This window comes from Apium graveolens, chromosome 1, assembly GCF_009905375.1.
Source record: "Apium graveolens cultivar Ventura chromosome 1, ASM990537v1, whole genome shotgun sequence".
NCBI classification, from domain to species: domain Eukaryota; kingdom Viridiplantae; phylum Streptophyta; class Magnoliopsida; order Apiales; family Apiaceae; genus Apium; species Apium graveolens.
Window position 1 is genome coordinate 204285180 of NC_133647.1, and position 17224 is coordinate 204302403.

Here is a 17224-nt window from a genome sequence, read left to right on the forward strand (position 1 = left end):
GGATTCTATGGACATAGGGGGAGAAGCAGGCCTTAGCTCAAGATCTAGAATGCCATCTTGGGTATTTTCCAAGACATGTGATGAGCATCATTTCAAGTCCACTCTTTCTCATATTATTCAACAAACTCAGAAAGCTCTCCAAACTTCCACAAATGCCAACACAAAGAATGTTGAGTAACCAGCTCATCTAAAACCTTAAGGTGTTAGAGGAAGGCCCCAATCGGATCATATATTTAACATTCCCCTCACTCGAAAGCCCATTTATGGGTCGAAGAGTGGAACACCGGCACCCATCTTTGGGGTATTAATTGCCTTTAGTGTCCACAATAAATTGTGAGAATGTTGGGGGTGGATGAGAATCGAACCTTAGTTTTCCCGCCAGCCTAAGCTCTGATACCATGTTGAGTAACCAACTCATCTAAAACCTTAAGGTGTTAGAGGAAGGCCCAATAGGATCATATATTTAACAAAGAAACTTCTACAAGCACACCTCAATTCTCTCCAACTACATCAAATACAGTCTCTCAAACAGTCTATGGATGTCACTGAGCTGAAGTCAGAAATTGAACAAGTCAAGAAGGATGTAACTGACAGGTTAGATGTTAAGTTTACCAACACCACCATTCTTGACATTAACAGAAAACTCAGGAAAAATTCTGATCTGGCCAGCAAAGTGGACTCTTTAGACACAAGACTCAAGACATTGGAAGCTTCCATCACTGCAATTCACTTACATCAAGCCCAACAAACTCAGTTGCTTGAAAAGTTAGTGGCTGCACAAACTTCTACCTCTACTCAACTTGATGTTAACAAAAAGGGAGAAAAAGATTCACTTATCCCAGTTAGTCAAGGAGAGCCAATCAGTGAGGGGGATAATGTGCTAAACATAAAAGTTAGTCAAGTAATTGTTCCAGAAATTACTTTTCCTAAGCCACCAGTCTTGGATAGCATTGATCTGATCCAGATAGCAGCTGCTAAGTTGGATTCAAAGACAAATTTCAAGAAGCTTGATATTGCAGCAGTTGAGAAGGAATTGGATGACAAATAGAGGAAGATTGATGAAGAAATCACAAAGAAATTTGGTCCAATTGAGAAACCAAACAAGACCTTTCATCACTTCTCTCAAGTCAAGCAAATTTCTGTGAATGACATGAGTCTAGGTAATCTGGAAAAGGGTCAACCTTTATGCATAAAGTCTCCAAAAGCCAACTTATTTTTGAAGCCCAAAAGGAATTATCCAAAGTCATCTGACAAAAATCCCTTGGATCTTATGTTTGAGACTCCAAGGACAGATGAAAAGAAGCTGTTGGCAAGGTCCATTGCATTCTTTAAAGATCCAACTGACTCAGTGCTAAAAAGAAGAATTGCTAAGATCTACCGGAATGGGAAAGAAATCTGTGTGGTGGTTGGACACCCTTAGTTTGCAGAAGCTGAGAAGGAAGAAAAAGAGAGAATCAAGCAAGAAAAAAAGCAGGTTGCTTTAGATGCTAAAAAGCTCAAACTGAAGAAGAAGTAAGCTGCTATAGTATCCAAGCTTCAAGCTGTGAAAACTGCAACTAAGATTTCTGAGAAGCAACCTGTGATAGCTGAAGCTCAGGATCAGAAAATGCAAAATGAACCTCAACAGAGAAGGAAGTTCAGATACAAAATACTTCCCAAAAGAAGATTGGACTTCAATGATGATAAGATGGAAGATTACATTCCCAAACAGTCTACAACTTCAACTCAAACATCCAAGCATTCAGAAGTGCAGGATGAATTTAAGGTGGATCCTACAAAGAACTTTCATGGTGAGCCAATAGTTCCCAAGGATGAGCCTATAGACTGGGATAGTTTGCCACTTCCTGAACTCAATTTACCAATCTTCAACAAGTCAAAGAAGACAAAGATAAGAGCAATCAAGAAGGTCAAGCCTGTGAGTCTCAGAACCAAAACCTTAACCAAAGCTCAACCAACTGTCAACAAGGGAGATCTTCTATATATCTGTGACATCAAGGAGTTTTCAGATATAAATCTTTACATGGATGAACTAGAAGAAGTAAGAGCAATTGATGCTCACAGAAATCTCCCTGAAAGACTGGTGTTCAAATACAAGGGTGGGAAAGATATATATATCTGGTGGATAAGTTCAAATCCACCAGAAAGTTTTAAAGCCTTGTGTTTTATTGCTTTGTGTTTTGATTTCTACTTTACTTTCATTCCGCACTTCTTGCAAAATCAAACACAATTATATATTAAGTAAGAACATTCTTGAAATCAGAAAAAGAAGTCAGAATTACATTCAACCCCCCTTCTGTAATTCTTGTTGCATTGATTGGGAATAACAGGCTGACATTTGAAAGGCTAAATATATATGGTCTTATGGGTACCCTATTCACGTCCAGAGAGGTTGTAAAGTCCGGTATGGGGATTGTACATGGCTGATCACCTATGCAATCCAGAGTGTTATACACTCCGATCGAATAAAATATTTTTATGTAAAAAAATGTCAAGATGACTGGACTGTTTTGAAATTGAGATGGTCATTGCAAATGAAGGTAAGTTCAAATGAAAGAATAATTTGATGTTTTATATAAAGAGATGTCCAGATAATTGGATTGTTTTGAAATTGAAATACATTTTTTGAACGAAATTAAAGTTATGATGAAAGAACTGTTTTAGAAGATAATGTTTTGATAAAGAAAGATTCTATAAAAGTTTTGAGAAATGAGGGATTTTCATGAAAATAGTGTATTATAAAAATAAAGACTTCTCTGGAAAGAACCGAAATTTTGAACCTCTCTTAAGAATTTGTAACTCTTGTTTATAATTATAAACTTTATATTTTATTTTGTTGGATGGTTACTTGCTGAGCTTTTGTAGCTCACTTTGTTATTTTTCTAACCCTGACAGTAAAGCATAAAGATGGAAATATTTAAGAGAGCGCTAAAAAGAACGTTAGCAATGGACGTCTGCAGATAATTAGGCTCGCAGTGCCTTCACAGGTAGAGAATCTTTGGTAGACAGCCGGTAGCCATAAATTGCTTTGTTTGATTTGTAGATAAATATTTGTTTCACACCATTACCTGTATAATATCCGGATTTGTGTATACGGTTGTTATCGTATTTTATTATTATTTTCAGGATATATGTATTATATTATTGAGTAGTGACCCTCCGATCTAGACCCCAGATCGAGGGGGCGTCACAGATGATATATTTGAAAATATTATGTGTTATAGAATATGTATCGATGTTTACGTGTATTCTCTTAATGATAATTTTGGATATCTGATTTGTGTCATGATTTGTGAAAATATCGAATAAGAACTTAGGACAGTAGTCACCGGATTGTAGTGATAGTTTTCAGAAAATTTAGGACCGTTATCACCGGGTTATAGTGGTCGTGGCATGAGTTATTGATTTTGAATTATTGTTGTTTATGTGGTATGTGTATTGTGTGTATCGATTAAGAATAATAATATGTATCGAAAGTGTTTGTTTCGTATATCGTATCGTATAGAATGTCGTATTTTGTTATATGTGTATGTGTTACTTGGCCTACTAGTTGGATCAATTGTTTTCTTGCTGGGCTGTTTAGCTCATTACTTACAATTTTCAGGTTTTGTCAAAGAGTTCGAGTTGGATAACATTCAAGTTTGAGAACTTGGAATTGGAGTAGATTGATTTTTGGACTTCCGTTTTTAGCTGCGCGTTTGTAATAGTCACCTTTGTATTATATTTTTTATTTGTAAATTGTATTAAATTTTAGTTTTGGTTTAGAATTAATAGTCCGGAAGTGCGGGATATTACAGTTGGTATCAAGAGTAGGCTGTCTTTCGGAGTGTATTAGGTATTGGACTAGTACATTCTCTAGTATGCGATCTTGTGGACCATAGTTTATGTTTTGACCTATAGGCGATTATGGGGCATAGATGTACATAATTTTTGCAAATTTGGGGATCAAATTCTTTTTAAGGAGGGTAATATGTATATCTCGTAATTTTTAGAATTCGATTAATAATAGAATAATAGAAAAAAGAGATTAAAATTGGATAAAGATTAGGATTTAAAATTTGAATTAGACTAATGGGCCTAAAATTTGGATTAGATTTTGATGTGGATAACATGTAGGTTAAGAAAAAGGGTTTTGTAGCGTCATAAATACATCCTATTCGTATTTCTCGCTTTTATCATCGAAATTCGTAGGGTAAGAAGCCATAAAAATCAGCGGTCTTGTAAAAATTCGTAGAAAATTCATCATCAATCAGAATTCAGTGATTCTAGACTTTTTAGAAAGACCTTTTCATTCTCTACAACTTTTGTGTTTCATATTTTCCAGGAAAATGTCATTTAGAGGGTCAAAAAGACTAATTTCAGATCTGGTCAGATTTTGAGGTAAGTTTTCGATCGATATTGCTAGTGTTTTTGAAATTGTAAGTCATGTGTCTATATTTGATTATCAAAATTTGGGCTAAGTGATGATATTTTTGAAAGTATTATGTGTTATAGAATATGTATCGTTGTATACGTGTGTTGTCTCAACGATAATTTTGGATCTCTAATTTGTGTCATGGTTTGTGAAAATACCGAATAAGAACTTAGATCATCGTCACCGGATTATAGTGACAGTTTTCAGAAAATTTAGGACCGTTATTACCGGGTTGTAGTGGTCTTGGCATGGGTTATTAATTTTGAATTATTGTTATTTATGTGGGATGTGTATTGTGTGTATCGAATAAGAATAATAATATGTATCGAAAGTTTTTATTTCGTATATTGTATCGTATAGAATGTCGTATTTTATTATATATTTATGTGTTACTTGGCCTATTAGTTAGATCGATTGTTTCTTGCCGGGTTGTATAACCCAATACTTACAATTTTCAGGTTTTGTCTAAGAGTTCGAGTTAGATAGCATTCAAGTTCGAGGATTTAGAATTGGAGTAGATTGATTTTTGGACTTCCACTTTTAGCTACGCATTTATAATAATCATCTTTGTAATAGATTTTTGATTAGTAAATTGTATTGTATTTTAATTTCGGTTTAAAATTAATAGTCCGGAAGTGCGGGGTGTTATAATTAGTAATTTTAAATATTTTACATTTAATTCTTGTTATTTGTCCAAATTTTGAGTTTTTTATATCAAAATTTGACATTTACTTAGCTAAAAATCAATTAAATGCATGAATATAAAATTCATTATCACCACAGCGAGAATAAGTGAATATTACCTTAGCATGAATACCCAATATTCTTTGCAAGCCATTTTCAACATGAATTGCAATATTCATGGTACAAAAATTTTCAAAAACAAATAACATCATCACCACGACCATATCGATTTCAATCTTTTTTATGAATAAATATATTCAATTTAGTTAATTTGCATTTTGTACACCGGTAGCTTTATATTTTTCAATTTGTAAAACTTTTCACTTTAAAAATTAAAATGTACAAAAGAAGATAATTTGTATTATGTAAGTTTTTTTATAAAAAGTTATTTAGGATTATAAATGAATTTGTCTCGAAAAAAATTTCTAAATAAAGAAATGTCAAATTAATAATGGTCACTTACTAAAAATAATATAAGATTTCATATAAATATACATACGCACACATGTGCATGAACAAATTAAAACATGTCACGTAATATTTAAAAGAAATTAATAAACTTTTTCATATACCCAATAAGACTTTTCCAAGTATTTTTTAATTATTACCTTAATTTACAGATATATGAGGTTGAACAAACAACACGCTAAACCAAATTGTAAAATTTTAAAACACTTATTCAACCAAAATCGTTGTACCTATCAAGTCGACGACTAGTCGTCGGTTAATCAGCGAGTCGGTTAATCGGCGACTAGTCGCCAAGTCGCTGTTAGAAAATAATTCGAGGAGTGACTTTGTATTTATAGCGTCCATGGGTTTTACCCGATCCGACCCAAATGATTAAAATAGGATTTTTTAAACCAAAACTTACCCGATTATTATCCAAAAAGAAAGAAGAATGATTTTATAATGACTTATATATTCTATATTATTTAAAAGTGTAATTGTTGAATAATTAATTATATAAAGAATGTGTATTGGCTTTGACATTTGTGTGTTGTTTCTTATTATTTATGTGTGATTTATTGGTATATAAGGTTGAATTGGGTAATTAATTATTGAGTTGTATTGTTGTGTTTCACTTTTAAAAGTGATTTTATTGCAGTTTTATTTTCATAAATATTTGGATTGTCTCTAAAATTATTTTTAAGATTTTATAATTGCAATAATTATTTTTGGGATTTTATAAAATTGAGAAAATCAATATTTCATTGATTATTTATCTTTAAATGATTTTCTGATTTCATTTAATTGTAAAATCAGTATTTAATTCTAGAATTCTTCAAAAATTACGAAACTCATATTTTATTGAGTTTTTAATATTCTGAGAATTATTAAATTATTTCTGAAATTTTTGGGATTTAATCCACCTGCACATTTGTTCGTTAAAATGTTGGATTCCGGGTATGTTGCGCATTTCAAAAATGTTTAAAAATTTCGAGATTTATATTTTATTTTATTACCTTCGAGATATTTATAAAATTTTAAAACTATTTTGGTAAGTTTTGAGTTTGTTTTATCCGTAACTCGATTCGTAAATAATAAACTCGGGTGACACTAAACCTACAGAATGTGAAATTGCAGTTGAATAAGAGAACGACACGTATCACAATTAAGGATACGTGTCTGCAGTCTATAAATTTGGGGAAATAAACATCAATTCCCTCTACTCTCTCTGTTCTCTCAACACTCTCCTCTCTCTAATTCTTTTTCTTTCTTCCCTGTTGCTTCCCTGTCTCTTCCATTTCCGGTGTTATCTCGGTAATTTTCCAGTGATTCCTCTTGCTTCGGTTTTGTTCGATTTAGTATATACATATATGTATCTGTTATTGTGATTGTGTGTGTTATACGTGTGTGTGTTATTCGTGTGTGTGTGTGGCAGTGTTGTGTGTGTGCGATGGTGGGAGGCGGTATTGCCGCATGTGTTCTTGACTTCCTTATTTTTGGTTCTGCTGTGGCGCTTTGCACGCGTTGTGGCTGTGTTTGTGGTCTCTTTTTCGACTTTGTTGTCATGTTTAGTTTGAAATTTTAATTATTTTATTATTATTTCTGCAGGAATTGTTTTGAATAATATTCATGATATGAATATTTCGTGCGGGAAATTTAATTCGTAATCGGTGGAATTTACGTTGGAAACCCGAAATGTATCAGGTACCCGTAAATTTTACCGCCGTTGACGATGAACTTCGGTGAGTCAACGGTGGACCGTGATGATACGTTCTGAGTCCTAAATATATAAAATAAATAAAACGATTCGTATAAACTATTTTTGAAACTAAATAAATGTTTGTGTTACGAGTCGTATCGAGATGCGAATTGTGAATTGTGTTTTGTTGAGAATTGGACGTCGATTATGTTTCGACGGGTAGGCTTATAAACAGAGGAGTCTCTGTCAAAAATTTTCTAAAATTTATTTTAAAATACGAGAAGCATACTTTACAATATAAAGCGTTTTACCCTTATATGGATATTGATTACATTATTATGTGTATATAATTATTCATTATACGAGTCGGGTTATCGGATTGGGTTAATTAGGATTCGAGGATATCAAGCATGTCGGTGTAACTAATTAGGGTATTTAGTTACTGTAGATCCCAGTCGAGTCTCGCAAGGACCGAAGTCAGCATAAAAGCTACCTAGGGTTTCTATAAAGCGTTGCAAGGCAAGTACCCCTGACCATTATTTTATGGTTCAGTACATATGGATAAACTGTTGTTTTATTCTCGTACATGAACATAAACGTTTTAAGTTGCATATCCCCAGTAGTTATAAATAATTGTTTTCAACCGGTTTTGGGGAAAAGTAACTTCGAAAGGTACCTATCTCTAATGAAAACGATTTGTGAACCAGTTTTACGTGTGCTGTTAAATGAACGGTTTTTAAAATGAGATAGGTACAAGTGTTTTGAAAACTGGATAAAACAATCAGATATGGGATAATTAGGGTCCAGAGTGGCCTGGTGAGGTTGCGTAAGAGGTTAACTCGGTTGCGCGCATTACATAACTGATTAGTCCAGCAGGTCAGAGACCTAGCTAGTCTTTGAGTTCCGGAACAGGTGTATGGGATGGCAGTTGGAGCCGTCTGGTGTTGATAGCCTGATCAATTGTCTTCACATATTCATTACATATCTGATTTGGCTTTGCGATTCCCGTGAGGGAATAAGTGATTGATACAGTTGAATAACAAATGTGAATAGCATGCTAAAATTGGACTCTGGTATTGACACATCACACAACTACGTTTGTTTTATGAAGAGCATGCTAGTCAGTGATATCCAGTTTCTTTTAACGATGAGTATTTACTGTTGTTCGAAATGATTTACATAATTCGGTTTCCTGTTAATTTATAGTTCTGTTCCTGTAACTGTTTACTTTACTGTTATCATTTTGATATTCATATGTTGGTACTGCTGAGCGATTATATGCTCACCCTTACAACTTGATATATATATATATATATGATAGAAGACCCCTCAGGCCTTGGAGGAACCGTGTCTCAGCCCCTTTTGGACCTGGCTCCTTTGAGGTAGTTAGTATCAGACCATGTACGGTCTGATGAGTTGCTGAATAAGTTTAGTGAGTTAGGCTTTAATAAGTGGTTTGTAATAATGCTTGAACCTGGATCAGATCTTGGTTTGAGGTCGTGTTAGTATAATAATCATAATCTTGTAGTTTATATTTCTGTTTTGTTGTGTTTGATGACGTCAACTCCTGACCCCGGAGTTAAGGCCATCACAAATTTGAGCGGCTACGAAGGCTATTTAAGATATGTTCTTCATATTCTTCTTCATTTCTTTCTTCTCTCTATTCTTTCTTCTCTCTTCTTCTACATCTCTCCTCGCCGACTGTTATGTACGTATATACATATTTTGTATACAAGCAAACTTTTTCATTCTATATTATAAAAACCTTTTCTTAAATCATTTTTTCTTTTTGTTTCTTTAATTTATTTCATTTCTTTTTAAAAACAACAACACAAATTATTATATATTCTGTTATTCAAAAACAAAATTTTTTATTATTTATTTACCCCAAAAAATGATTTTTTATTTGATTTTTATGTTTTAAATTGATTTATAAATTTAAAATTTTACATTTATCCACAAAAATATAGAATCTTTTTCTTGTTTTGAATAATAAAAAGGTATATGTTTTTTAAACCTCCGCAAGTGCGTAAAATATATTCGGTTCAAAATTATTTCACCCAATCAGTCATTACAAAGTATCAGTTTATATCAGTCATGTTAATCTTTACTTATGGCTTGATTTTGCCATTTTTTCTATAGTGTGACTCGAGGAGGAGGATTAGATTAGATGAATAGCTTGTTTAATAATATTTGATTTGAAGAATGGAATTAATTTTGTATTAACCTATATTACGTATTTTTAATACCCTAAAAATACATACATTGATATATATACATACACAACCTATCAACTTTTTTCAACTACTCGATTTAAAGATATTCGAACGCCGAGTCTCGATTCCGCGACCTAATAACCTCAGTACCTGTTATGCATTTGAAAAATCGAAAACAAAAAATGTTTAGAGAAGGTCACAAAAAGGTGCATAGTTTTGTGTGCTTACTTGTAAGTTACTTCTGATTTATAAGTTTGTAACAACTTATCGATGAGTGTTTGTCGAATCAATTTATAAGTTGAATTTATAACTTATAAGCTGATAAGTGAAATGTTAGTAAACACGTACTTTTTCTCAACTTATTTCGATTTTTCGCCTTTTTATTAACTTTAATTTTAAAATATATGTTTTAAATATTAATCGAATTTAAAATTTATGAATTGAGATAATTATATTTAAAAATTAATTATTTTAGTTCATTTATGTTAAAAAAATTATGAATTGTAAGTAAAATTATCCAAACACCTATATAACTTATAAGTGTTTATTTACTTATCACTTATAAATTACTTATAAATTACTTATTTATTTTAAATTATAAGTTATTTATTTTAAGATTTAACATGTAGACACTTAAAAAGGGATAACTTAGAAAAATAGAGGCAAAAAAACTGAAAAAAGGGAGAAAAAAGTTTGTAAAGTGAAATAATTCTTCAGATATACAGTAGATTAGGGCTCCATCGAAATATATATAGATAAATAAAAAAAGTATTATTGAGCTGCAGCAAAAAAAATCGAACTCCAAGATTTACAATTCCCACCTTCTGGTTAGTCTCTTTTCTTCATCATCTTTCATTACAATCTCATATAAAACTGTATCTATCATGTGTGTATATCTATATGTTTGTATGTGTTTCATTCTAATTCAGTTTTGTAATCTGTTCTTTTGATTGTGTTTCTTGTAATGATTTTCATGGTATTCAAGATTTGATGGAATTGTAGGATAGTTACTATCTTTTTGACCATTCAAGATCTTGAATTGATGTTTTTGATTAATCTTGATTTTAGCTAATTAAAAATACCATTGTGTTTTGTTAAAGCTGCAATCTTTTTGTCAATTAAGATCTTAAATATGTAATTTTGATGTAATTTTAGCTAATTAGAATTACCCTTTTGTAGTGTTGGATAAGTAGGTATGAAATTGTATTAAAGCTGCCATCTTTTTATCAATTGAGATCTTAAATATATAATCTTGATGTAATTTTGGCTAATTAGAATACCCTTTTGTAGTTTTAGACAAGTAGTTATGAAATTGTGTTGAAGCTACTATCTTTTTTATCAATTAAGATCATTTTTTTAATTTCTGACGTATTATAGCTAATTAAAATTACCCTTTTGTAGTGCAGACAAGTAAGGAAATTGTATTAAAGATTCTATCTTTTATTAACTAGGATCTTAAGTATTGGGTTTTTATTTAAATTTAATTTAGCTAATTAGACTAACCCATATGTAGTGTAGAGAAGAAGTTATGAAAGTGTATTAAAGCTGCTGTCTTTTTGTCAACTAGGATTTTAAATATCCGGGTTTTATTTAAATATGTTTTTAGCTAACTAGAATTACCCATTTGTAGTGCAGAGAAGAAGTCATGAAATTTTATTAAAGCTGCTATCTTTCTATTAACCAGGATTTTAAATATCAGTTTTTTATTTACATTTGATTTTAGCTAACTAGAAGTGTCCATGTGTAGTGTAGATAAGAAGTAATGAAATTTCATTAAAGCTTCTATCTTTTTATCAATTAAGATCTTAAATATATGAATTTGATTTGTTTTTTATTTAGCTGAATAAAGTTTTCTAATTGGTTTAAGTGGGTTTTTTTCTTGTTATAGTTTCATGAAATTGAAGCAAAATGGCAAGCTATTCTGGTAAAGGAGCCCCGTCGAATGGGTCGGTATATGTTTGTGACTTGCCCCCCGGGACGGATGAGAAAATGTTAGATGCACATTTTAGCACTATTGGGGTGATTAAGGTATGTTATTTGATTAGGTTCTTTTTGTGTTTTGGACACATTTGTTGTGCTGTAGAAGATGTGATAGTGTTATTTTTTATGCGTTGTAGAGAGATAAGCGAACTAGTAAGCCGAAGATATGGTTGTACCGAGATAAGGTTACTAATGAGCCAAAGGGAGATGCTACAGTGACATATGAAGATCCTTATGCTGCATCAGCAGCTGTTGAATGGTTTAACAATAAGGATTTTTATGGGGCAACTATAAAAGTTTTCATGGCTGAGTCAAAAAAAGATGATAATTCATATAGTGCTGCAGTCCCTGCTGAAGAGATAAGTTTAGGTGGTGAATTTGGTGGTCACGAGGAGAGTGCAACTGATAGGAATGGGGGTGGTGGAAGAGGTAGGGGAAGGGGTGATGTTCCTGCAGCAAAGGCTTGGCAACAAGATGGGGACTGGACGTGTCCGAATACAAGGTCTGTGATGTGACATTGGTGAGCAGCTTTTTCTTGTTCTTTCTATTAGCAATGTTTTTTTGAATTGATAAATTCTCATCTGAATGGTGTGTCATGTATTTATTGATACCAGTTGTGGCAATGTGAATTTTGCGTTTCGTGGGGTGTGCAATCGTTGTGGAAGTGCTCGTCCTTCTGGTGCCTTTGGTGGAGGAGGAGGTGGTGGTGGTCGAGGAAGGGGGCGCAACTCCGAATCTGGGGGCCCTGGTCGGGGAGCAGCTGCTCCCACAGGTCTCTTTGGTCCTAATGATTGGCCTTGCCCCATGTAAGATGTTTTTATTTTATAACATATGTAGTCAGGACTTTTTGTTTCACTTTTATCCTTTTATCGTGCTTCATGGTAAAGAAGCATCAGTTAACAATTTACATACATGTATTTACATTTAGAGTTGGTTTCAATGTCTTGTGCTTTAAATTTTCATTCCAGGTGCGCCAACATCAACTGGGCAAAGCGTAACAAATGTAACGTTTGCAACACTAATAAACCTGGTACTAATGAGGGTGGTGTCAGGTAATTTACAATTATACTGATATAGTATTGCTCCTTTTTACATCCCACAGGTTGACCTTGCAAGTTTCAATTTACTTTTGGTAAATGTGAAGATGTTTCTGCTGTTAAACCTTGATTCTTGTTTTGTTTTCTCTTGTAATTTGAATGTGTGTATTAAGGTATTAAAGAAAATTTGCGAAGATGCTGAAATATATGTTAATGGTTCATTGATGCTGAAATTGTGAAATACCACTTTATTAAAATATTGCACCACCAAGATTGCCCTTCTAGTATAAAAAATGAGAAATGTCAGTTGAGATTCCAATCATTAGGTTATTTTCGGATGAATGATGATTAAGTGTGTTTCTTGGCTTAAGTTGATTCTCTTTAAATCATTAGTCTCTCTCTCTCTCTCTCTCTCTCTCTCTCTCTCTCTATATATATATATATATATATATATATATGTATATATAGTCTTTGTAAATTAAATCTACCAAGCATGTATATATTTGGATTTCACATCTGAAGTATTGCGACAGAGCTATTGTGTCTATATACTTTTGAAGTATTTTCTTACATGCTTTTGTTTGAACCAACCGCTCAGTTTGTGCTCTTAAAGACTGTATCATCTATTTTCCGTGCAATGGTATAAGTTAAAATTGGTTGTTGAGCTATCTATACTGTTCAGATGCATTAAGTTCTTCAGTTTATTCATTGCTTTACTGCTTGGACATAGGGGTGGTCGTGCTGGAGGTTACAAAGAGCTTGATGAAGAAGAAATAGAGGAAACTAGACGCCGTAGGCGGGAAGCAGAAGTATGATTTACTTGAGCTACCAGAAGACAAAGTTGTATTCTTTATTTCATATTGTCACTTTATCTGATTTAATTTCAGGATGATGGTGAAATGTATGATGAGTTTGGCAATTTGAAGAAGAAGTTCCGTGCCAAATTGCAGCAAGCTGAAACTGGTCAGGTGCTCCCTGGTACAGGGCGTGCAGGCTGGGAGGTTGAGGAGCTAGGTAACACTTTAACAGTCCTGATCCTTTTTCATAGTAAAGATCCTTCACATTTTGGGAATTTGTATGTTCTGTGGAGCTGTAAAATTTGAGTAAATGTTACTGCATATCTTTCCTATTGCATTTTTAGATGATTTGGTTCTGATTATGTAGCGATCATGTATATGTTTTTTGCGTGACTAACACTATTCATTGCTATTATGGAGGTTGTTTTATCTTAAATTTTTTTAATAAAATGTTATTTTTGGCAGGTATGAGTGACAGAGATAGGAGAGAAAGAAGCAGAGACAGGGGCAGGGAAAGAGAAAGAGATGAGAGAGACACCAACAAACTTAGGGAACTGGACGACAGAGATAGACGCAGAAGCAGAAGTCGTGAGAGGGACAGAGGAAGAGACAGAGGCCGAGGTTATGATAATGATAGAGAATATGGGCGTGACAGGGAGCGCGATCGTGATCGAGAAAGGGACCGTCACCGTTACTGAAGTTGTGGAGACCTTAATTCATCAAGATAGAGACCGCAAATGGAGTTATATATTTTGGCTAGTGTTAGCAGAAATGTTGGCATGTTTAAACTGTTACCAACTCGGAGTGATTTCTATTTGCGGCTAAAGGTCTTCTTTTTCATATAGATTTCTATTTTTCATGGAGGAACTTGGATATTTCTGCTGAATTAACTGGGGTTGCAGGCATTTTTGTGGGCGCGACTTTGCTTAAAATTCAACTTATTTTTGATTGAGTTAGCTGTTATTCCTTTAAATTTCACGCCTTTATAATATACTCTGCCCTCAGTGGATTGTTTACGTTATTTTTCGGCACGTTTTTTAATGCTCGTTAAAGTATACTTTCATAATATTTTTTTAAAAAAAATTCTGAAAAAAAGTTTCATGTTTAAATTTTTATTATTATTTTTTAAAAAAAAATCATTATGAAACTATATTTTATTGAAATCTCAAAATATGTGCAAACAGTATATGTAAACTATTCAGCGGAATGGTATTCAGCGGAACGGAGGGAGTATTTTTCTTGAGCACAAAGTAAGCTTCACAAATATACTGATAAAGTGATTACTTCAGACTTCTGAAAGTTTTAGCAGTTACACTGAAGTTGATTACCCTAAATTTTCCTCGACCTAAATGATGATTCAAATTTAGATCACTGAATAGTATTGATCCGAATTTGGATCACTATTATTCACCGATTTAAATTTATTTTAATAAAAAATAATGGGTTCATTATTTTTGTAATTTTAGTTTATTAGATTTAAAATTTATTTGTGATTATTTAATGAATATTAATGATATTTTAGATGTTCATTAATGAAATGAATATGTTTTTAGCTATTTAAGTCTATAATTTTAATATTTGTAAGTGTAGTAAAAGAAATTGTCATTGACTTTATAATTTATTAGATATAATATAAATAGTTAATCATGTTTAGACATTAAATATAAGAATAAAGAGATTTAATATAATATTTATGTATTATAACCTGTAAAATAAAATTTGAATCAAAATTTGCATTTGGAGTGAGTCAAGTATATCGAAGTTTGGATAACTTAACGATTCAAATTTAAATTTTTTGAATCAAAATTGTTGAAGACAATGGGTTCAATTTTCTGAACTGATCCAAATTTCAACAAAACTCCTAGACAAACATAACCCATTATCTTTTATAAAAATAATAATGTGCCAAATCGATACAAAATTGATCCCAAATATAGCGTCGTCATTTATAAAATCACGTCACAAATCATTTAGTTCCGAATTTAAACGTAGCACAAAAAAGGTAACACGTAGTAGAGTGCAGTGGTTAATTGGTCAGTGTAGCACTGCCTAGAAAAAAATGTCCGTTCAAATCACGAATGTCCTTTTATATTTGAATTATTTTTCTGTACTTTAATTTGTTTTTATTCATAAAAATAAAGATAAAAATTGACAATGACAGCTACAGAAATGGACACATGAAATACCAGATCCGAAAAAGATGTTTGCTCAATCAAATCTGGATCGCATACTAAAACTTTCAATAAAAAACTTATAAAACATGAAAATCTAACAAAATTTGATGCTCTTAAATACATATTCACCTAAATTAGGTGAGTATAAAGGTTTTTTAATGTTAACGCACGAGATGTATATCTGTAATTTTTTAAATTAGTTAAAAAAAATTCTAATTCTATCAATAATATATATTGCATACTCATATAACTCCCTTTATTTAGGGATATTTTTTTTAATTTAAAAATTACATATATATTTACGAGATAAACGAGAAATAAACTGAGAAAGCCAGAAATAAACAGTGACACCGTAACTCGAATGACCTATCTTGTTTTATGCAAAAAAGAACATGATGATTTGGAGTGCAATTAGCTTCATAGGGTAATATATTAAAAAGTACTCCCTCCGTTCCTAAATATTTTTTCCATTTGTGCTGTACACGTTTGTCGATGTACATTTTTAATTTTTAATATATTTAATTTTGTATTATAATTAAATATAAAAATTTCATTATATTAAAGTACATATAAATACGAATCCAATAAAATTACTCATGACTATATTTGGTCATATAGATTAAACGTAAATTAACAGTCAATCGCGTAACATAAATCCTATAAAAAGTCAAAACAGGTAACGTTTTTTGGGACGAATGAAAAATAAGTAAATTTAAAAACCAGATCCAAAGCCAATAATTGAAATCTGATAAGCATAACAATAACAATAAAAAATATAGAAATTCGTCGGGACATCACGTGATTTATAGGCTGTCGATCATGAACGTGACCCTCCAGCTCAATTTCATCATAATGCGAATCTTTTTCTCGTGGGCCCCTGGATCTCGTATGATCCAGTTAATCGATACAATGATTTTAAAAATATTAATGGCTTGTATTTTTTCTTAAATGATACTTCTCCGTCAACCATTTTTTTACATTTTTCTTTTTCATATATCCTATTCAATTTTTTCCATTTCAAAACTTACCTAAAATAGTCAATGGGTCTCATCACTTTCTCATTTTTCCTTTATTTTCACACTATTTTTACTCCACTATTAACCTTTTATACATTAAAAATCAATGGGTCCCGTCACTTCATCCACTCTTTCTTCTCTTTTTCACTATTTTATACATATTTCTTAATTTTCGTGCCCAAACCAAACTTAAAGAATTGACCGGGACAGAGGGAGTAACTTGTAATTTCTGAAAAGCATTGATTATAAATAATGAGAATGAGAACTAAGGTGTGTTTTGACATTGATTCGTAGATCGCAACAGCTTTTTTTATTGAAAAATAGATAAAACAATTGTTTTGATAAAATTCAAAAAAATATGTTTTCAGCCTAAACAGCCTAAACATGAGGCCTCCCATCCTTTTCAAAAAAAATTACTTTTCAGATTTTACAGTAATAAATGTTGATTTTATCATCAAACCTCATTAATGTTATTATTTTTTATAACATTTTACATAAACATGTACATATTAAAATTTTAACGAACAATTTTTACAAAACACAACAATTTTTAACAGGAATACCAAAGGGTAGAAATACTTTATATCAATTAATCGAATGAATCGTGTCTAACCGGAATAAAATGATTAATTGAATTCAAAATCGTATATTATAATGATTAATCCGGTAATTAATCAATAAAATTGGTAATTTTTGAAACAAAAATATTCCGTAATAATAATATTATTCACAGTTTTGGATAGAAAAATATGTTTTTTGAGCA

General features: G+C 31.9%; 1 protein-coding gene across 1 annotated transcript; it reads left to right on the top strand.

Annotated features, from left to right (window-relative positions):
- The first annotated feature begins 10148 nt into the window (after nt 1–10148).
- On the top strand, nt 10149–14223 carry LOC141679286 (transcription initiation factor TFIID subunit 15-like). The gene is made up of 8 exons (XM_074485791.1): nt 10149–10284; nt 11346–11485; nt 11575–11939; nt 12052–12243; nt 12406–12489; nt 13205–13283; nt 13362–13488; nt 13737–14223. Exons 2-8 carry the CDS (start codon nt 11366–11368, stop codon nt 13967–13969), a joined length of 1200 nt encoding a protein of 399 aa, XP_074341892.1. The 5' UTR covers nt 10149–10284; nt 11346–11365; the 3' UTR covers nt 13970–14223.
- Nucleotides 14224–17224: the final 3001 nt, after the last annotated feature.